Source organism: Paralichthys olivaceus, chromosome 23 (genome assembly GCF_024713975.1).
Source record: "Paralichthys olivaceus isolate ysfri-2021 chromosome 23, ASM2471397v2, whole genome shotgun sequence".
Lineage (NCBI taxonomy): Eukaryota > Metazoa > Chordata > Actinopteri > Pleuronectiformes > Paralichthyidae > Paralichthys > Paralichthys olivaceus.
The window spans coordinates 12,019,071-12,041,546 of record NC_091115.1 but is presented as its reverse complement, the minus strand read 5'-3'; the positions used below and the strand labels follow the sequence as shown (position 1 = coordinate 12,041,546).

Here is a 22,476-nt window from a genome sequence, read left to right as displayed (position 1 = left end):
GTGGCGGAAACGACCAGGGTACGTGAAGAAGTTGTGGGATGTCAGTTTAAAATGACGCAGCTCACACACTGTTGTAGGAAATGGGAAGTTGACGTTGAGGGTTTTATTTTGACGGGGGTGACCGGAAGTGCAGTGGGTGTAGTCCCTTGGATTTGACTGGTACAAAAGGAGCAGGATGTAACGGTGCAAGAATCGGACTCGCTCAGCATCAATCCAGCCTCCAGGAGTCCGGCTCTGGGTTCATGTCGACGCGTAGGGTCGGCCTCGGGTGATGGCTGATGTAAGCACCGTCGGCACGGACCAATAACGGTTAAACAACATGTCCAACATCCTCGATGCGGCGGTCAGAGTCAGATGGGACCGCACGGCTGCGGCGAAGCGAGCCGTGTTTCTCGCAGCAGCTGCTTACGGCGTCAAAACACTGTACCCCATCATCTGCAGGCAGCTGAGCAGAGGCATCGATCCCGGGAGCAGCCGGCTCTCCAAGGCGGAGAACGGATCGACGTGTTCGGGAAACGCGCAGCCGGATGCAGCGGATCGCAGGAAGACATCGCCGGGGGTGAACGCGGCGTTTTTCAAGCAGATCCTCGAACTTGGTAAAATCCTTTTCCCCAAACTCGTCTCCAAAGAGCTGGCTCTGCTCTCTCTGCACTCGCTGGCACTGGTGTCCAGGACGTTTCTGTCCATATACGTGGCGAGCCTCGACGGTAAGATCGTGAAAACCATCGTGGAGAAGAAGCCCCGGAGATTCATCCTCCAGCTGATCAAATGGCTCCTCATCGCCATCCCGGCCACGTTCGTCAACAGCGCCATCCGGTTCCTAGAGTGCAAGCTGGCTCTGGCCTTCCGCACCCGGCTGGTGAACCATGCCTACCGGACCTACTTCACCGACCAGACCTACTACAGAGTGAGCAACATGGACGGGAGACTGGCCAATCCGGACCAGTCGCTCACCGAGGACGTGATGATGTTCTCCCAGTCGGTGGCTCACCTCTACTCCAACCTCACTAAGCCCATCCTGGATGTGGTGCTCACCTCCTACACGCTGATCCAAACCGCCAGGTCCCGGGGGGCCAACGCCACCGGTCCGACCCTGTTGGCCGGGCTGGTGGTGTTCGCCACGGCGAAGGTGCTGCGCGCCTGCTCGCCCAGGTTCGGTAAGCTGGTGGCCGAGGAGGCTCACAGGAAGGGCTACCTGCGCTACGTGCACTCCAGGATCATCGCGAATGCTGAGGAGATCGCTTTCTACAGGGGTCACAAGGTGGGCAGGGGGGTGATGACCTGTGGAGTACAGAGGTTGCTGCATAAACCATGATGTGGTCATTTCCAATAAGAGCTACAAGAAATCCATGTTCTCCATTATTATTGAAAAGGGTTAGGGCTAAAACTAGATTTTAACAAATTACTATAGAGGACAAAACCTGTGATTATTTGACAATACAGGTGCAAATCCCCATTGAATGTGCAATCAATTACCAAATAAGGACTTTGTACAGTGAACACAGGGCTCTCAGATCCCCTGGGGGACCCAGACTAGTTGCCCACTTTTCCTGGTTCATAGACCAGCCTGAGGTTAACTTTAAATAGAAAAATTATGCTCTGTATAATTTTTTTCATTTACCATCCATTCTTATCTTTATCTTCCAAGTTTAAACATATTCTAAGTGTTATTTCAGTCAATACAGGTTCAAGCTGATTGACTGAAGCCGATTCATTAAATAGTCATTTAACACTCCATTCCCCATAATTTTCTGCTGTATACTGTAATAAATTGTCTTTTGCAGGTGGAGATGCGTCAGCTGCAGAAGTGCTACCGGGCTCTGGCCGACCAGATGAACCTGATCCTGTCCAAGCGTCTCTGGTACATCATGATCGAACAGTTCCTCATGAAGTACGTGTGGAGCAGTAGCGGCCTCGTCATGGTCGCTGTGCCCATCATCACAGCCACCGGCTTCGCTGACAATGGTAAGGATTGTTGCATGAAAATAAAAAGTATAAAATTAGAATTAAAAGCTGAAGCCTGACTTAAAAGTAAACAAAACCCAGGTCACACATCTCTCCTTAGTATCTGAAGTGTAAGTGATGTTAACACTTTTCACAGTGAGGTCATTAGCATCTCCAAACCAACAGCTAGTGCTTCCTCCTCCAAAAAGAGCTGATTAGCATGTGTGAAACAGTAAGTGCCTCCCACTCCTCCCTGATGACATTTCAGTTGCATCAAAAGTATCAGAGTCCCTTTGTTTGCTGTGCTACTGTTCCAATGTGACCACAGCTATTTGTAGAACTTATTTCCATGGTATTCTAATGCTCACTGGCACAACTGTTGAACTTAAACCACATGCTTCCCCCCCGCTCTGTCTGTTTTCTCCATTTCCATCCTCAAGAAACAGCCGATGGTCAGACGCAGGTGATGGTGAGTGAGAGGACGGAGGCTTTCACCACAGCGCGTAACCTCTTGGCCTCAGGGGCAGATGCCATTGAGAGGATCATGTCCTCCTACAAAGAGGTGAGGACCATCCATACAGGGATGCTGAAGTCGGCGTAGCATTGCTGGAGTGCATTCTCAGAGAGGCTCTCTCTTTATCTCTGCTTGGGGTTCTGGCTTTCTGGTGCCCTGTCATTCTCCCTGTTTTCCATTAAAAGTTAAGAATAAAAGACACTAGTTTTTATAAGAAAATACCAAAACAAAAGCTCCTGAAAGATAGTTGCAGCTATGTACAGGGGCTTGAGTTCTCCTGCAGGGACCACAGATTCCATTCAAACCCAGCCCTTAGCTGCATGTCCTCCTCCGCTCTCTCTCCCCTTTCACACTTGACTCTGTCCTTAGAACAAACACTTACTACTTAAAAAACATCTTAAAAGAAATAAGGTATGAGTAAATGAATATATTCTATCACAGAAACTAGTTATTTTGAATTGGCCCTGCTCCATCTCTGGGTCTAGCCATTCTCCCCTCCTCATGCCCCGATAACTGCACTTCATACATATTAAACATATTCTGAATTCAGATGCTGTAATCTGAGCGTCAATGTACGTAATCTTTGATTTGTAGTTGTGTGTTTTATCCATCAGAACAAGGCATTTGAAGACCTTAACATGGCCTCTGAAAAATTTAAATGGGGATTTATCCATCACTTTCTGACATAATGCTATATTGAGAATTAACAAGACAAAATAAAGTAGGGACATTTTAATTTTTCTCCACATTTTTGCAGCTTTTTGTGTTCATTTGTCCATGAGTGCTTTAGAGAGATCATTGGAGGAGGTACCAGACCAGATTTTTCTGATCAAGCCCAAACGAAGACCTAACTTTACACCATGATGTGTTTCTAAATTTAGTAGGGTTTCAGATATTCACATGATCAGCAGATGCATAAGCACGAGTGGTTGAGTCATTTGATTGGCCCGTGTGGGCCAGCACTTGGACAGGTGGATGGGTTGCATGGAGTGATTGACAGCTGCGTGCTCCATGCTGCATATCCATCTTTCTCCTTGCATTCTTAACTAACTGACCACACATGCACGGGAAATTAAAAGAGTCCAGAGACTAAAAAAAGCAAACAAAGAAATAGAAGTCAATGAATGAAAGACCTTGTTCACTCAGGGCCAAATCCCTGATCTCCCGTTGCATTTTAATCCCCCCCCCAAAAAAATAGCAAGACCCATTCATGCATTCACTCTCTCTCTCCGGCTGCATTTTAAGGTCCATAAGAGGATTTAGCAGAGGCATGTTTGTGGGGAAGCTGTATTGCATTGCAGATGGTTCATACATGGTTTGTTTTCTCAAGCCACCCTGTAAGTAAAGTATGTAGCATCTGAGCATGAGTCAGGTGTACATTGTGTTGATCTGTGTCTGTGAAGAGAGTTGTAGATGTCTGTGCTTGTGGTGATAAAGAGGAGGAATTGAAATGCTTTCAAAAGTGCAGCAGGTTCCTTTTCATGGAATCCCATTGTGCCACTTGTCTCAAACACACAAAGCTGAATTCTACAAGCACACAAGAGGTTAACACTGCTGTGACACTTTCAGAAAAGACGTCACAAGTGAGACATTTTATTCCAGAGATGTGCAAGTCTGTGGCTGAGGAGATTTGCCTTTTTACATTGCAACTATCTGATGCTAAGCGCCTCCTGGAAGACGCAAGTTTTAGCCTGCACGCAGCTCTGTTGTGCCATGTGCCAACAACAGCAAGCCCCTGCCTGTCAGGACGAGAGATGTGTGAGTGTGTGTGCAATTTAACAGGCAGAAGAGATTGAGCACATTCCCGAGTTGCATCCAAACACACATGCCTGTTTTATACGACAGTGTGAATTTGTTTGTTGGGCGTCTGTGTGGCTGAGTGGTCAGATGGAAATATGACATGTCCCAGCTTGAAGTAGTTGGTTACTCATCTTGTAGTTTTGTTCCATCCCCATGTAGAATTCAAACCTTTCCCTGAAAATGAATGCTGAATAATCGCAGTGATGGGTTGGATCCATAGTTGTATCAGATTGGTCCTGTGATCCGTGTTAGAATGTATTCGAATAAACACAGGAATCATTAATAGGCATCAATTCCTCAAGATTGAATGTAATGCCTTTCATGTCACTGCAGGTCAACCAGCAGTGAATCCTGGTGTGTGTGTGTGTGTGTGTGTGTCCAGAGCAACTTCTCTCAGGGCTTAACCAGGCTGTGAATAATCCTCCATCTGTTGATCTTCCAGCCTACACTTCAGAATCTCTTCCTCACTTTCCCTCTCTCTCTCTTTATCACTCATACGCTCTGTTAAGTATCATGTACTAATTGTCAAAGGAGAAAGGACCAATAACAGACGGACTAACCTGTTACAACAACAACATCAGCAGTATGCACTTGGTCACTGTGCTAGCCTCTTTTTTGTAGCATTTAGGACTTTACTTATTGCATACTTAATTATTAATGCTAAACAGAATATCTTGAATCATTGTTTACCTACTTGCTCCGAAAAGCCTCGGAAGTGTTGCCTAAGTTTTCTTCATGCAAGTAGTGCTCACAATGTTTAAAGACAAAACTGAATGTATTGTACCCGCTCATGACTGAAGATATGTCTATAAATGCCTGGTGAAATATTTTTTGGCATGTGGTAATAGCACAGTTCAATACAGGACTGTCGCACCTGCCTATTGCATTTATATGTTTTTTGCATTTATATGTGTTTTTTTTATGTTTTTATTAAGCTCACACTTTTACACACAATTTTAAGTAGTTTCCCTACATATGTGACTAAGACAACTCTGGTTACTCTTTTCTTAAGCCTAAAGTATTACTTAACTAATAATTACAGCAACATACAATATGATTTCAGTTTAAGGAGATAAAGCAATACAGAAAATGATATTTCCTTGATGTAACATTTCAATGTCAAGTTATTAGCTCCATATTGTTTTTTTACTTGTCCATCCCTGCACTGAGATTTGATTTGTTTATCAACATGCTTTAGTATCAGTACTAATATCTTATATATATATAAGATAAGATAACATCAATATCTTCGAATACAAAGCTGCAACAAGCTTGCTATGGCTTAATTGATGCACAAGTTGCCCTTTCACATGAGTCCAGTCATTCCCTCCTTATTATTTCTATCTCTGCAGGCCCACGTGGTGCCTGTGAATTCCCAGAATTAGTGTTTGTTGTTAATACAATCAAGCTGTGTCAACAGCCAGCATTGTTTGGCTGCAGGGTGCAGCACCAAAGCCAAAGCAAGAGGGTGATTCTTCTGTTTTTTTGTCCCCCTACATTTGTGAAGGGTTTCATTTTATTTATAAAAAATGTTAATTTGTTTTTGCCCCATTTGCATTTGAGTGTATCTATTTTTTTAAGCGAAAATTATCAGAACTGCTCACCTACATCCTCCTCATTAAAATTATTTTCTCATAGATTTGATTAAACGTTTACATTCACTGAGAGCCCTTACACATTATGTACATCAGATTTTCACATTTGTGTATGTGTGTGCTCACTCTACACACTTCTACAACCCTACAAGAACACAACTCAGAGAAAAAAGTTAATGTAAACAATCATATCCATGATCTTGATTTTAGCTACATATATTTCAATTATTTATAGAATTGATAAATTATTAGAAATGTAATTATTAATTCTTACTAATTACTTTGTCAATATGTAATTTTTTTTTCATCATAATGTAATCACAACGGTTACTTTACATACTCCCTGACCTCTGTCACATTGTGATGTTTGTCTGGGTCACCTTAACATCCCTCAGAGTGTGACCTTTGACCCCGTGTGTGTTTTGGCACAGGTCACCGAATTGGCAGGCTACACCGCACGGGTCCACAACATGTTCGAGGTGTTCGAGGACGTCCAGAGGGGTGTTTACAAGCGCTCTTCGCTATCGGCCACAACAGGAGCAGAGAAAAAGAGCAAGCCTGAAATGCACATAGATGGACCGCTGGAGATAAAGGGTAGGTCTGTTGGGCAAACCTCAACATCTTCTTTTGTTTGCAGTACAGTATGAAGAACAAAAAATTATATAATCCGAAATAAAAAATAATTATAGTTTTCAATGAAAAAGGCATTACAGAAGAAAAAGGAATACAGAAATAAATAAATAAATGCAGAGGAAATTGATAAATGAATAAATGCAGAAATTAATGAAATACAGGAATAACAAACTATATATTGTAAATAAATGCAGGTATTTAATTATTTATTTTCATATCTATTTATTATTGATTAATTTATACTTAAGGTAATATTTTGTCCTTCATAGTATGGAGAAAGTCATGTAGTACATCCATGGTTGACTGACGACTATTTTCTATAAATTTGATTGTCTTGAGAAAATGTCAGCACTGAGTTAGGGGACAATTGTTTAAATGTTTTGTTTAAAATACAGCTGGATCAGAACTCTCCATTTATTCAGTCTTGTAGTAGCCACTCTCTTATGCCGCCCAAGAGATGGACTTTGCACGCTGACTACACTCTACAATTTCCCTTTCAATTATTATGCATGTTGCAAAACCCTTATGTAGGGCACCTTGTATAAGCTGAATGAATTCCTCAATCAACAACGTGACGTTACAAGCAATCAACAGCATCAAGATCAAAGGTTGGATTCATTGCATAAATGTCTTTGCGTAAGGATCATTTGATCCTGGAATGAATCTCCTGAGGGCAGTAAAGTGGTAAAAAAATGTAACCCCATGATTCCTGCTATAAAGGAATTATCACATCCATACTTATGCCTTGGCTGTGAGAGTCTAATCCTCTAATACACATGCACTCACACATGCATATACACAAGCATTTTTGCTCATCTATTTTTTTCTCTCTTTTGTGTCTCAAGGTGAAGTGATAGATGTGGACCAAGGCATTGTGTGTGAAAATGTACCAATCATCACACCCAATGGGGATGTAGTGGTGTCTTGCTTGAATTTTAAGGTGAGACAGCTCTTGGCCATTTAACTTCTTCCATCTTCCAGATTGTTCTTTTATTCCAACACCAAACCTTACGTTATATTACATATTCAAATCAGATAATATATTTTCATTCAAGACTTTCAGCTTTTCTCTGACCACCACAACTTCATCATCAAACCCCCTGGGGATTTTGGTCGAGGTGGCGTTTATTAGCATCTAAGAATAATCCTCGTTTGAAAAGAGATTCATCCTTTGTCAGGGTGTCACATCCCTCAGGGTGTTGGCTGCTGTAATGAGCAGAAAATAATTTTGTGGTGCTTAAAATTACACAACAGTGCGGAAATAATAGTCATGTGTGTTTTTCTAAACACTTCACATGTTATTAGGATATACATACCCTTTCTCTACTTACAGTATATTATGCAATCTGTGGGCATTAAAAGGAGCTGCTCCATAGTTATTAAGAATTTCAGTTTTTTTCTATTTTGCATTCAGTGCATGTTCTACATATTTCTGACTTAAACAGAGAGGCTGATGGTCTGCTGATCCCAGTGCTATGTTCTTCCGCTATGAATAAATTCGTTATTTTGATTTCATTGTAAAAATGAATGGCACTCAGTAGAGTGCATACCTTCGTCACGGACCAGCAGTCCCCTTATGAAGCCACATTTAAATAAACTACATCCAGATTTTATTTGGATGAATATCAAAGTTCATGCACTCATAGATAGCATTCCCCTAAATTTGATAGATCATTTTTTATCAGGATTCATGAATTGTTCCTTGGAAAATTGCTGAAAATGTCAAAAAATCCACACCAAAATTTAATTTGTTCTTTCTTGACCTATTTCCCATCCTTCCACTAAGTTTTGTGGAAATGTGTCATTAGTTTTTGTGTATTCCTGATGAAAAAACAAATGGATAACAAATGGACACATAACCTCCCTGGTGGAGATAATGATTTGATAAAAGCTGAAATCTTTTCAAAGTTATTTCTTCAGTGCTGTTTTACTTTTGAGTTTCCCCTTATTTACTGCCTCAGTCTGTACTTAGAAAGCCACACAGTAATAATGTATATGCTGTGCTGCTGCCCTGTTAACCTGGTAGCTGCAGACATACAAGACATCTGACTTCCAGCTCAGAGTTGCTCAATTTCAGAGAGCAAACGTAAAATGGTAAAAAGTAAAAGGATCTCTGAGGAGAACTTTTGTTCTCCAGAAGTGATTTTATGCTTCAGATCTCCTTCGTGCTGCACATGAAAAGCCACACACCCACTGATGCTTCCATCTCTCCACAACTTTATTTTCTAATGACTTCCTCTAATGATGCTGACGTCTGATTCCACTCCAGGAGGATTAATAAATTGTCTGTTTCAGGTGGAGGAGGCCATGCACCTATTGATCACAGGGCCTAACGGCTGCGGGAAGAGCTCTCTGTTCAGGATCCTCAGCGGCCTGTGGCCCGTTTATGGCGGACGACTACACAAACCCTCTCCTCAGCATATGTTCTACATCCCTCAGAGGTACACACAAACACACACACCCTCTCACACATCAGTGTGTCATACTAAAACAGATGTTAGGGTTTGATCATTGTACCGGTGAAACCGACCAGTAACTTAATCTATTGTAACAGGACCTGTGTGTGTGTTTCTGTTTGTGAGGCTGGTAAAGCGAAACAAGAGCACTTGCCACTGTGAAATATTTAACACCCAGACAAGACTTGAAATAAAGACTTGATATACTTTCAGTTACATATTCTTCATTTTACTTCTTCAAGTAGAATAATTAAGGAAAATTAGGTTAAAAGACCATGAGGTGAAACTATTTGAAACTTTTGTTTATCGTCATTTGATAGTAAGTATTACAGTGCACTCTCCCTGAGGTGCAACTCTACATCAATAAAGAAATCTGCCATTGTCCAGTGGATCATTTGCTCCAATGATCTATGAAAAGAGTTGAATGATTAACTGGAATTACTGGAACTACTGACCATTTAGGAATAAAACGTTTCTGTTATGTTATTCAATCATAGAATGATAACATCAAAATATAGCATTAACTCAAGCTGCTTTCAGACATGCACTGAACTCCAGATAATCTCCTGTTGTTTTGGCTGGATGTGAGAATGCTAATGTCCGAGTCAGTTGCTGCGGACATTGTCTGGTCATAACTCAGATTAATGTCGGAGTAAAACCATGTAAGAATACAGCAGGAGTGTATGTACTGTGGGTGCATTGAACACACTGCCAGAGATGTCAACTTAAAAAGACAGACCAAACAAAAGATTGGTGATAAGGGCCGACGCCAGTGTCCCAATGTAATTTCTTGGGGTCACCAGATGATTGTAGAGAAAAAACTAAATATAAATTCAAAATAAAATGACATACTTTAAATATGTGATAAGATCTTCTTTTGAATCAATGTTGTAATGTGTGTTTGTGATAGTCAAAGTCTGTGTTGTAATGCTTAATTTGTAAATCAGGAGGTCCAGCATCTCATGAACTGAATGTTTGATTATACTGGCGGGTCACGACTCACTTTAAAAGGTTAAGAACCACTGGTTAGCAGGGCTGTAACTGTTCATTAGCAATCAATCTGCGGATCCTTTTTTTTGTTTGTTTTTTCTTTGTCAGGAGAAAGTGAAAAATGCCCACATGAAAGAGCTGTCAAAAAAACTGAAACTAAACTGACAATATTCAGTTTATTATCATATGACAAACAAAAGCATCAGAAAGTCACAATTTAGAATCTGGGAATGTTGACAACTTTGTTTGAACAATTAAAGAAATGATTAAGTGATTATCAAAATAGTTGCTGATTAATGTTTTATCGATTGAATTTTGAAACTGCCCATTCAAAGCTATTTCTGTTTGTTTTTCAGTTAAGTTAAATATTCAATAGAAGTCCTGCAGTCATGTAATCTTACTCTGGGCTTCTTAGATGTGCTGACTCAGTAGACTCCCTGCTGCAGGCGGTAAATATTTTATATATAGGATGAGACAGCCACCTGGCAGCTGTAACACAATCCCATACATTATCCACAATAGAAACAGCAGAAGGACAATGGGTATATTTTTCTTTCTGCATGTTTTTTTGAGTGTGTGAAAAATGTGCCGCTTTGTACAGTCACACCTTCTTGGTCAGCTCGTAGTGTCAGGAGCACTTAATGAAACGAGGGGTTAACAAAGAAACACTCAGTTTCTATGTGTGTGTGTTTCTCCAGGCCCTACATGTCCATGGGTTCACTGCGGGACCAGGTGATCTACCCAGACTCCGTGGAGGACATGGCTGCCAGGGGCATGGGTGACAAAGACCTGGAGGCCATCTTGGACATCGTCAACCTCAACCATATTGTCACCAGAGAGGGAGGTAGGATAAATAATAACAGCAGCTTTACAAATATGTGAACTGTGCGTTTGTGTAAGGCTGAAGAAAACTGCTGGAGCTTAAATAACAGGCAATGTGACCCCCTGCTTCACAGTAACATCCGACCTATTTCCAAAGTTTTGGAAAAAGTATTTTATAAGCAAGAGGTCCTGGACAGCAGCAACATCTTCGATAAATTACGGGCTGTCTCGGTCTAGACATAGAACTGAAACTGCCCTGCTCACATTTACAAATGATTTTTTAATGTGTTCGAATGCTGTGGAATGTTCACTTCTGTTGCTGCTTAACCTTAGTGCAGCGTACGACACTGTGGACCACTATATCCTTTTTAGTAGCCTTCAGCAATGGGCTGGTGTAACAGTGACTGCTCTTGACTGGTTTGTTTCCTATCTGTCTGATAGAAGTTTTCTCTGTTGTTTTGTGTCCTCATCTGATCAGCTGCAATGTCTCAGGGCTCAATCCTTGGTCTTTTCCCTTTTGCCTTTACATGTTCCCCTTTAGTCAATTCAAGTATATTTCTTATCATTGTTATGCAGATGACTATACGCAGCTGTACTTTTCCTTCAAACCCAACAAACTCTGTAAGCCCTCCACCATATCATTGCCTGATATCTATCAAGGACTGGATGTCTGACAATTTCCTCCGACTAAACTAAACCTTTTGTTTGTGTTTTGCTCAGTTTGTTTTGTACAGCACCTTGTTACTTTGGTGCTTTATAAATAAAAATGTAATTACTTACTTAGTTACTTACTCACTATATGTTCCTTCTTGTATGTTCAAGCCCAAATTTTTCTACAAGTTTGTTTTTTATCAGTTATACGATGCTATAAAAATGGGATGAAATATGATGAATATGATGAATATGATGAAGGACAGGTGAAACAGACTCATGATTGGTTGAGCATGTGTATCAGCGGTAACTCACCACCATGGCTCCACACCACAATCAATACTGCACTGACTGGCTACAAATGCATTACCAGCGCAAGATGGCAATGTTCCTATCCAGGATATTTTGGCTTAATTTCTGGACAGTGGGAGGAAGTGAGACATAATACGTTGTCTTAATTTAAGATTTTCTATTTTACTTAGATCTTGATTTATTCAGTGTGGCTGAATCATCTTCTTCTCTCTCTCTTCTTATCCTTGTCTCGATGGAGGATCTTGATGAAAGAAATCAGGCAAATTTAAAGACTGATATCCATGAGTGTGTGAAATTTGGTTAAGATTTGCCTTCTGTAACTGCACTGAGCCGCTCCCACCTCTCTCACCACCACAAACAAACAGACAGGCCTATTGTTGAAAACAAAGTACTGTTCAAAGCTTAGAGCTTAGAGGGTTTAATGTATGAATGGCCACACTGTGGAAATGTTAAGAAACGTCCTTATCAAGCACACAGATCAGTTCACGCACATGCAGTCACGCATATGGGCACGCATGCAGTTTAAGTGCGAGGGACTGGGTCTGTTTCATCTTTGAAAATGTTTGCAGGAGAGAACAGTCTGACTGTGACACGGTGCACCTCGACTGGTTAAACCTTTTAGCAAACATCACATATTGGTCTTCCAGTCCTTTGTGTAAACAACCACACAAAACCACTCTGTAAAACCTGTCTGTTTGCATTTTAATTATTTATGACATTGCTCAAAACACATTGTTGAATGACTATGTAAAGGTGTAATGCAGCCCAGTCTTTAGTGTCCCATCATGCTCTACATGCTGTTCCACACACTTTAAGACTGGACAACGTCTTCTTTTTTATTGCCCAGGCTGGGATGCTGAGCTGGACTGGAAGGATGTGCTGTCAGGGGGCGAGAAGCAGAGGATGGGCATGGCTCGCATGTTTTACCACAGGTAAGTTGAAGCAGTGCCATTGTTGTCTTTCATTAAGGCCAGTTTGGCCCTCACACACTGGACATGTGACAGACCTGCAGCATTAAACTGCCAAAATTACTTCTGACAACTTCCACCAACATTAGCAGTTTTTTATTTGGGATGTCAGTGACCTCGTTCAGACCTGGTATAAACGTACATACAGACTGATTCAATCACAAGTGGTCAGCGCTAAGTACAGGTCTGAATGCACATAAATGCGTCCTCAACGTGAGATCTGATCACAAAAACTACATTGGGAGGTGGTCTGGGCCACCTAGAATGTGGCCACATTCTACTCAGCTAACGTCTCTGCTACACTTTGACAAAGAATCAAACTTATTTTTCACTTCTCAGGGATTTGTTTGTTTTTAGCCGTCGTCATAATATCAACACTGATTATAATGCTTTTCTTAAATTGGTAAAAGCACAAGATTCAGTCAGTCCTTCCCGACTCCTTTCTCTTTCTACCTGTTCCTCTTTTGTTGGTGTTAGACTGTATGTCAGGGACTTGTTTTGTGTTTTTCGCCACCCTGTCTCTGGCATTGGGATAACATGGACCTTGAGACAGTCTCTATTCTTAAAAAAACAATAATAATCTTGACATGACTTAGTGACCCAGACTTGTTATCTAAAATTAGTTTTCATCTGAATAAACAGCAATTATTTAAACCCTTCCCCCCTGTGTGTGTCAGGCCTAAATATGCCCTGCTGGATGAGTGCACCAGCGCTGTGAGCATTGACGTGGAGGGAAAGATTTTCCAGGCTGCCAAGGACGCCGGTATCTCCCTGCTCTCCATCACGCACAGACCCTCCCTGTGGTGAGACCCATAATATGTTCAAGTGTATTTTGTGAAAAGAGAAATTGTAGTTTTTCCCATTATCCTGCTTTAAATCACTCCTCTCCTCCTCCAGGAAGTACCACACCCACCTGTTGCAGTTTGACGGCGAGGGAGGCTGGCGCTTTGAGCAGCTGGACACGGCGACACGCCTCTCCCTCACTGAGGAGAAGCAGCGGCTGGAATCGCAGCTGGCCGGCATTCCCGAGATGCAGCACCGGCTCAACGAGCTCTGCAAGATCCTAGGAGATGACTCTGTCCTCAAAACAGCAGAGGAGTGAGAGAGTAAGAGAAATGAGAGGGGGGAGGCAGGGGAGGCAGGGTCCCAGAGGGGAAATAGAGACAAGCGAGTGAGAGCAGGAGAAGTGGAGGGAGATGGGGAGAGGAGAGTGTGGGAGATGAAGAGGCAATGAAAGAAAAAATCTGGAGGGGGTTTGTTAGTGGTTTTTTTTAGTTTTTTGTTTAGATTTTTTTTCTTTTGCTCCGAGCCCCTTCTGTCAAAGCAGGGGAGCTTTTAATGCCAACTTGTCTTTCAGCTCTCAGCTCTCCCTCTTCTTCTTTTTCATCTTCCCATTCAGAGAAGTGGAGGGGGGGGAGGGGTGTTGAAGCGGATTGACCAGTATTGTTCCCCCCAATGTGACGCACACATTATGACTGCCGTATACCTTAAACGCATGGTTTTAGCGTATGTATACATCCACTGCAAGATGATTTAGCAGAAGGGTCAAATCTTGGTTCATTTGTTGTTTTACAGCACTTTACTCTGCTTTAGAGGCTTTTTGTCTTTGTTGTGGTCGCTCGTCGTGAAATAAGTTGATCGCTTATTAGCTGGAAAACGTTTTAATATAGAGCCACTAAATGATGTCCAAAGCAGTATTTCAATCCACACCCAGTGTGCGGGCTCTGCAGGATCTCCGTTTGTTTTTACTTCCAGTATATTTTTAGCTTTTACTGAATTTAATGTGACCTCTTTGTTCGCAAGGGGGTCACAAGAGACTGTCCTTAGAAATGTCACAATATGCCTTTGCTTGGTTTGTGTACAATATCCAGCCGCAGTACAATCCTTCACTCCATACCTCATTTTAGCTCCTGGTAACTTAATATACAAGACCCCCTGAACTACTCATAGGCTAGGCCAACAAATAAAAAATAAAGAGGTCTGTTGTTAGAGTGATTAGTGACGAGGCTCTGACTCCAAAACTATATGAAAACAAACACAATGGGCTGAAGAGGCCCCTCTTCAAAGGAGGAGGAGCGGGCAGTCCGCTGCAAACACTCACACAAATAAAGTACACTGCAGGTGAGCAGGTAACCTTTCAGACAGTGTCAGATTCAGTTCCAAACACTGGCCACCTGTCGAAGTTCACCCTCCTCATCCTCGCCGTGTTGAGACAAAACACACTAGTGTGAGATGCCTGCTGGGACTCTGCTTTGCCAGCAGAGCCGCTCGTGCTCTGCGAGTTCTCCTGAGCCCGGGCGCACATGAACGCACGGTGGTACTGAACCATGAGCTGATAACCAATCAGCAGCTTCTGCAGTGAACAGAGACCTCATATACATTCGGATATAACATACAAAGATTTTATTTCTCAACTCTGCAATGTAAGCAGATTAATCGCTTAATATCATGAAGTGTATGGTTACATGCACGTAAATATCCCAGTTTATACATTTTATTATGTTATATTATATGAGGCCTAATTGGGTGTACTAAATTTGCATATTCTGTTATTAGGCTAATATTCAGAGGATCAGGCTGGTTTATCGACTGAAACGCTTTAATAGTTGACGTGAGGTTCTGTTGTTTTTCCTTCTGCTGTCAACGTTCGATTGTTTTTCCTCCGTGTTTGTTACCAGCAACTTACCTGAAGTTGTGATACTGTGAAAGTAGTGATTTATCACATTAACATTGTTTTGTTTTGTATGAGAAAACACTGTGTTTTTTCATGTGCTGGTTCTAAGCTGTGTCTGCTTAAGTTATGTACAGTGTATTATTTTCTTTTCGTGGTTCAGACCCCTACGCTTAAATATCAGGACCCTCGCGCTACATCCACACTGCTACCTTCTAGGATCACTCTTTTCTCCTTCAGTCTTTCAGCTGCAGAGAAACAATCTGATTTCAGTTTACACCTGAACACACGTCTCCAGAGCACATACATTGACAAGAATTATTTCTGATATGGAGCTAAAAGATCATTTTAGATTTAAAACAAAAACATATTATTATGGTTGTAGCCTCAGATTGTTCTGGGTTCAGTGGGACAGAGGATCACGTCCTCCATTGTCCCATTCCTTTATCATCCTCAGATTTCACTATAGACAAATGGACTTCAATGTGTGCTTTCATTCATCCTGGTTCTAAATCAAAACAAGTGATTGAAATGATCAATAACACCAAAAAAACACATACACTTAAATTGTGTTTTTGTTCTGAGCGACACTGAAAACCTTTACTTCACCTTTAATTTTACGTTTCTTCCGTAGAATTAATTAACATGTGATGTAGCACATTAGAAATGTGTTTGTAGTGAAATCTTTTTACATTTTAATTACATCATCCAAATGTTGCACAAACAGGGGTACACAGGATTTCTTTTGGAAATGTTCCTGTACCATTTTACTCTTCTGGACACAGATATCTGGACTTTGTGTATGGGCCGATACTAATACGATTCATATTTACAGCTTGAAATTTAGCCAAATTCCTGATATTTTTGCAAGTTCTGGCAAATGCTACACTACTGGAAATAATATCGTTAGTATCAGTGGTATCAGTGACCCGGCCGTTTTAGCAGTGTGAGTCTTTTCCTGGAACGTTTACAATATCTTTATCTCAATGTCACACTGTACTGATACTAGTCCATGTCACTGCCAAGGTGCAGGGCACAGTGTGATAATATGAAGTCACGTCACTGGTTCATCTGCCGCTGTTTATTTAATGTGCAGGCTGATGCCCTCATGTAGGTTTCTTTTCAAAGAGAGTGGACAATCAGTTACATCATCAGTGAACCGCTAGGTTTCCAACACTATGGCTTATTATTATAATTCAGAGAAATGCTTAATAACAACTAACTCCACCTTCATCATCTAATTTGCTATGGACCCTCTAATGTACACTGTTTCATATGCATGTGAAAGTTTAACAACTCCCTCAGGCCTCTTCTTCAGTCTAAGGCGTATAAAAGTGCCACATCCCTCCTCCATTGAGAATTCTTTTTTTTTTGAAAAGCTTAGAAACCTCCTCTTTTGGCTTTCAGTTCAGGAGGAAAGAATTTTAGAGCATTTGAATGCAGCTCTGGTCCGATCAGGACGACGGCTGCAAGTTTACTAAAGGACAAACTGAGACTTTATTCCCCCCGAAATGTGACAGAAGACAAAATGTTAAATGAATTCCTTTAACATCTAAAGGAATAATAACTGGAATGCTCTGAAAGGTAATAAAAAGAGTGTCTTGGGCATTAGGTACAGACTCTCTCTGCGCTGTTAGTCAGACTCTGTTGACAGGAGGCCAGACGAGCCGCTGAATGACGCAGAGTCTGCAAAGAGACACTGGAACATGAGGTCAGCTCCAGAGCAGATAGTGTCTGAAATACATAGCAATGAATAATGGGCAGTAATTGGGCTTTAATCCTCTTGAAAGGGCGGGATAAGAAAAGATGAGGTGCCTTATTACTGCAGTCGTCTTCTTTCGCTTCTGAAATAGTGTGTTTATGTGATATTACTTTTCACACTACATATTTTGTCATTAACAGGCAAAGAGTGGACTGTGGGTTTATAGTAGTGAACCCTACATGTGCGGTGGTAATAATTAAATCAGTTGTTAACTATTATCCAAATGATCGCATCGAAGAAACTACAATAGAGCAAGTCCCCGAAATCCTACATCAGTATTCATATGTTAAATAATGAATACATGCAATTAAAGACATTTTGCCTGGGTCGGAACCGAAAGTGGATGCTGCACGAAGACTCCAGCCTCCAAGTGGTCAAAATCACACTGCTAGGGAAAGTGATAAAATTGGTGTGGTACTTTTTTGCGTAATCCTGCTGACAAGTAAACAAACCACCTCCCAAGCGGTGGTGATAATGATCCGTGGGTGAGGTTGTCAGGGATTAAAACATGGCACCTCATCAGTTCTTATCCCCTCAGGTACCAAGTAAAGAAAGCTCACTACTCTGTGTGACCCTGCTGTGTACAGTCATGACATCCTTACTAACAACACTTGGAAACCCTGATTCTGTGTTTGTAAGTAAGAGATTGAATGTGTCCATCATGTATGACAAGACAATGAATACATGTGGTCTATACATACAGGTTTTATTTTTGTTGTTTTACAATGAAGAGTTTTATAATTGTGTTCATAGTGCATGTAGAGCTTTCAGAGCTGCGTCGTTGGATTGACTAGAAATGTGATGTGTGAACTGGGATCACTAGACAGGAAAATGCTTCTAAATCTGAATTGTCACATTATTCCAGTGGTGCAGGAAAGTCTGATCAATACTTATGAAAGGTTGATAGTTTCAGAGATATTGATCCAAGTGTCCTAGAACACAGAACGTGCAGCGATTCTCCCTCAAAGTCAGGGATTACTACAGTTTATATCTAACACATAGTTACTTTCAAGAGAGCTCTGTTTGCAATCAAACTCCAATATATAGACATATTTTATATTTTGAATTGCTGTAATATTAGCGCAGACCTTCTCTACTGAAATCTCATTGTGCATGTGTAGTGATCTGTCTTCTTTAATCTTAGAATCATGGGAGGTACATTGACGTACGGCGCATCTGTTCAAAAAAATGTGCTGACGACAGTTTACGTTGAAAGATGAAGATGTATTTTCATGTAAATAAAACGATACACTGCGGCTTTGAAGAACGAGTTATTGTGAATTCATTGCCTCCATCATTCACCCACCATCCCTCTGCAGTAATGTCCATCTCATATAGACTTGTCTGTTGTTAATATGTGAATTTTCTTTTTTGAATTCAGAGAAATCAATGTCATTAGCTGAAGTAGGTGTTGAACTGCTGATTTGCTCTTATTAGCTCTTTTAAGAAAAATATAAGATAAGTTACAATATGATACAAAAGGACTTTTAACAATATTATTTAATCAACAATAAAAATTAATTCATTAGACATAAAAAAGATACTACTAAACTAAAGCTAAATGTGTCCACAAAACTGTCCACGTTCAAAAACATACTGGATGCAAGTTTTCAGTTTGTAGTATATTAAAAATGCAATACACTAGAACACCTAAAAACTAAACAGTGTAGTGTAGTGTGACACTGGGACACATAAATGATATAAATATGACTTCAATAATGTCAACGGTGCAATAAAAGATGTTGACCACAAGATGGCAGCAAGTCCAAGAATCCCAACAGTGCAGTAACATAGGTTGTATAGCATGTCCAGGAATCCAAATAGTGCAGTTATACTAGTTGACCACGAGATGGCAGCATATCTAAGAATCCACTGACTCCTCGCACACACACACACCAACCAGCGCAATAACATAAATTGACCACAAGATGGCAGCATGTCCAAGAATCCCAACAGTGCAGTAACATGAGTTGACCACGAGATGGCAGCATGAATCATGTCCACGAAGATGCACGAGATGGCATCATGTCCAGGATTCCCAATAGTGCAGTAATACTAGTTGACCACGAGATGGCATCATGTCCAGGATTCCGACTAGTGTAGTAATACTAGTTGACCACGAGATGGCAGCATGAATCATGTCCAAGAATCCCAGCAGTGCAGTAACATAAATTGACCACGAGATGGCATCATGTCCAGGATTCCGACTAGTGTAGTAATACTAGTTGACCACGAGATGGCATCATGTCCAGGATTCCGACTAGTGTAGTAATACTAGTTGACCACGAGATGGCAGCATGAATCATGTCCAAGAATCCCAGCAGTGCAGTAACATAAATTGACCACAAGATGGCATCATGTCCAAGATTTCCAACAATGCAGTAACATAAATTGACCACAAGATGGCATCATGTCCAGGATTCCATGTCCAGGATTCCCAATAGTGCAGTAATACTAGTTGACCACGAGATGGCAGCATGTCCAAGAATCCACACACACACCAACCAACAGAATATAAATTGTTTAAATTCAAATAGTTTTAATGATAATTATTATAATAATTATTACTATTATGAATAGTAGCAGTAGTAGAGGCAATGTATTAAATTATTTAAATTATATTTTTACATTTTATACCTTTTCTACATATAGTAGGCCTTATGTTGAAAATATTATTATTATTATTGTTATTATTGTTACTAGGTGTGTGTATATGTGTGTGTGTGTGTGTGTGCGTGTGTGTGCGTGCGTGTGTGTGCGTGTGTGTGCGTGTGTGTCTCAGCTCAGGAGGAGGAGTCTGGTGACGTCCTGCTGCATCCTGGGAATCACACACCCGGCTGTTGGTGCACGGTGCGCCACACACTGCTGCTCGGACCGGAGGCTGAGAGCAGACCATGACTGTGGAGCCGCCGGATCACTACGAGCCCCAGATAAAATAGATCCGATCATAATCTTTAGAATAACACAACATGGCTGTCATTTCCAGGCGGGTAAAGAGGAGGAGGAGGAGGAGGTGAAGGCGTAGGAGGAGGAGGAGGCTCAGGATAAGACGCGCTTTTCTCTGAAGGTAGAGAAGGAGGAGGAGGCTCTCTCTCTTCTTCTAGGAGGATAAAAAGAGGAAAAGGGGGAAATCAAGTTATTTTTACGCGGAGCAACATGAGCGTCGGGCCGGATGACAGCTCGGTGCGCGTCGCCCTGAGGTAAGGATGCTCCCTCCGCGTGTCACACCTGCTCCAGGCGCGCACATGTTGTTCCTGCTGCAGCACATGCACTCTCTCTGCTCTTTGTACCCCCCCTTCTTGCATTGTGCTTTTATTTTGAAGCTGCAGTGACAATCCTCTATGATCAGGAGACTTGATTCTTTTGTTCGTACACATGTGCACGTGCAGGTGAATTTATGAATGAAGACCCAGCTGCGGAGGGATTACAGACCAATGTCGAACACGTTACTCTTCCACATACATTGTGTCTCCTGCAGTGGTGGAGCTAGGATCAGTTCGGGGCTATGTAGTGGGGGGGGGGGGGGCATCCATACACAATCCCTGATTCAGTAAGGTGCACATTTCCACAGGGGGGGCAGAGCGTTTTGTCCTCCAACCAGAAGGTTTGGTGGTTCGACTCCATGGGCAAGATACTGAACCCCACAGTTCACTGTGTATACCTCAAAAATGCTTACGATTCCTAACACATCATCACAGTTATAGTTAGTATTGTTAGTAAGTGACTAGTTTATCAAGAATAAAACCCAACTATGTAAAGAAATGACAGGACGAGCCAATCAGCCTTACCCATCTTTCTTTCTCGATATGTGCTTTTATTCTGAAGCTGCAGGTTGAAGCTGATTTTATGATTTAAACTTCAGACATGCATTTATGAATGAAGATCCAGCAGCTGAGGGATTAATGCCGATGAAAAGCACGTTACTCTTCCCCATATTGTTTCGTCTGCACAGCACACAGTGGCTAATACGTGTTTCCGTCAGTGTGCCTGTATTTGCTGTATCATGCTGATCTGACCTTTGTCCCCAGGGCCAATCCATGCTGCCACTTACACAGCAGACTAACAGAGACAGTCAGCGTCTGGTCACCGGCCGAATCAGTGCTTCTCAGCTTCATGTGTCACTTCTATAATGCACATATACACATTTGGGTGAAATGTCGAACTCTAGGGTGCAGGTCACATTGACAAACAACATGAGACACTGGTAATAGAGTTTGACCAGAGTTTACCTTTCACACATGCACAACACAGCGGGAGGTGGGAGGTGGAGTGGAAGTGACGTATTAACTGTGGAGATCACGTGATTTTCTTGAAAACACAACTGCGGTGTTGTCTCTTATCACCACAAACTCTCTTGACATCTTCATCTGTGTCTTCTACGTTTTTGTCAGTGCTCTTTCACTGGGAGATAATTTTTTTTCTTTTTTTAGTCTGTTGCGTATTCAAAGCGTCATCAACCCCCCACTCACTTGCGGTGAATCCAGCAGGAGATCCCTTGCTGTGTTTTCACATTGAATTCTCCTGGTTTTCTGCAGACTTTATTTTAAGGAGCCAGGCAGAGAAAGTCTGCAGATAACTCAGAGCCTTTCAGGATGTGTGGAGTTCAGTGATTGTCTGAAAGCAGCTATAAAAACCTTAAAAACATACAAATAGAGCAGTGTGAAAACTTAGCCGGCAGTCAGGGGACATTTAAAGTGCATAAATGTTTGAATGAACAACGCAGACACAAGCCCTGCAATAAAACATAGCACAACAAATCAATGAAAACATCAATACACTGACATGATAGGGCCACAGCTGGAGATGTGGGGCAGTTGTGTGTGTGTGTGTGTGTGTGTGTGTGTGTGTGTGTGTGTGTGTGTGTGTGTGTGTGTGTGTGTGTGTGTGTGTGTGTGTGTGTATTTTGTGCAACGTCATGTGAACTGGATCAGTGGAAGAGAAGGGGACAAAAGCTTGTTCCTCTCATGTTTCTCCTCTCTCTCTCTCTCGCTCTCTCGCTCTCTCTTGTTATTGTGCGTTCAGACTTTGACCCAGAACTGTGTTTATTGAGGCAACTCACTTTACAGACCCCATCTCTCTGCTGTATTGATGGTAAATAATCTTGCAGTGTTTCCCATCATGCTCTCTGGTCGTGCAGCGCTGTAACATTTTCGTTGATGAGATGTTTTTCTGGTTTCTTCACTCTTAGTTAAGAGTTTAAGACATTTTTAGCTTTGTAAGCGACAAAATAACACACAACTACACAAATATACAAGCTACAAATCTCAAGCTACATATCAGCTCATATACAGATGTTGGTGTTTTTGAGAGGAAACTACCTGCTGTTGTGTCTTGTTGAAAAGCTCAGGCGACATAATT

At 41.6% G+C, this 22,476-nt stretch overlaps 2 protein-coding genes across 6 annotated transcripts in view; both read left to right on the top strand.

Annotated features, from left to right (window-relative positions):
* Positions 1-319: 319 nt before the first annotated feature.
* Positions 320-18,388, top strand: LOC109632790 (ATP-binding cassette sub-family D member 2-like). The gene is made up of 10 exons (XM_020092231.2): positions 320-1,261; positions 1,785-1,965; positions 2,385-2,506; positions 6,285-6,447; positions 7,332-7,426; positions 8,782-8,927; positions 10,631-10,776; positions 12,565-12,649; positions 13,363-13,488; positions 13,583-18,388. Exons 1-10 carry the CDS (start codon positions 320-322, stop codon positions 13,785-13,787), a joined length of 2,211 nt encoding a protein of 736 aa, XP_019947790.1. The 3' UTR covers positions 13,788-18,388.
* Positions 18,389-19,900: 1,512 nt separating this feature from the next.
* Positions 19,901-22,476, top strand: part of LOC109632789 (kinesin-like protein KIF21A) — a 34,354-nt gene continuing 31,778 nt past the window's right edge. For all 5 annotated transcript variants that reach the window (XM_020092230.2, XM_069519317.1, XM_020092229.2 and 2 more), the window contains exon 1: positions 19,901-20,318. In XM_020092230.2, the coding sequence (XP_019947789.2) occupies positions 20,275-20,318 (44 nt within the window). In that variant the 5' untranslated portion in view covers positions 19,901-20,274. The remainder of the gene's footprint in view (positions 20,319-22,476) is intronic.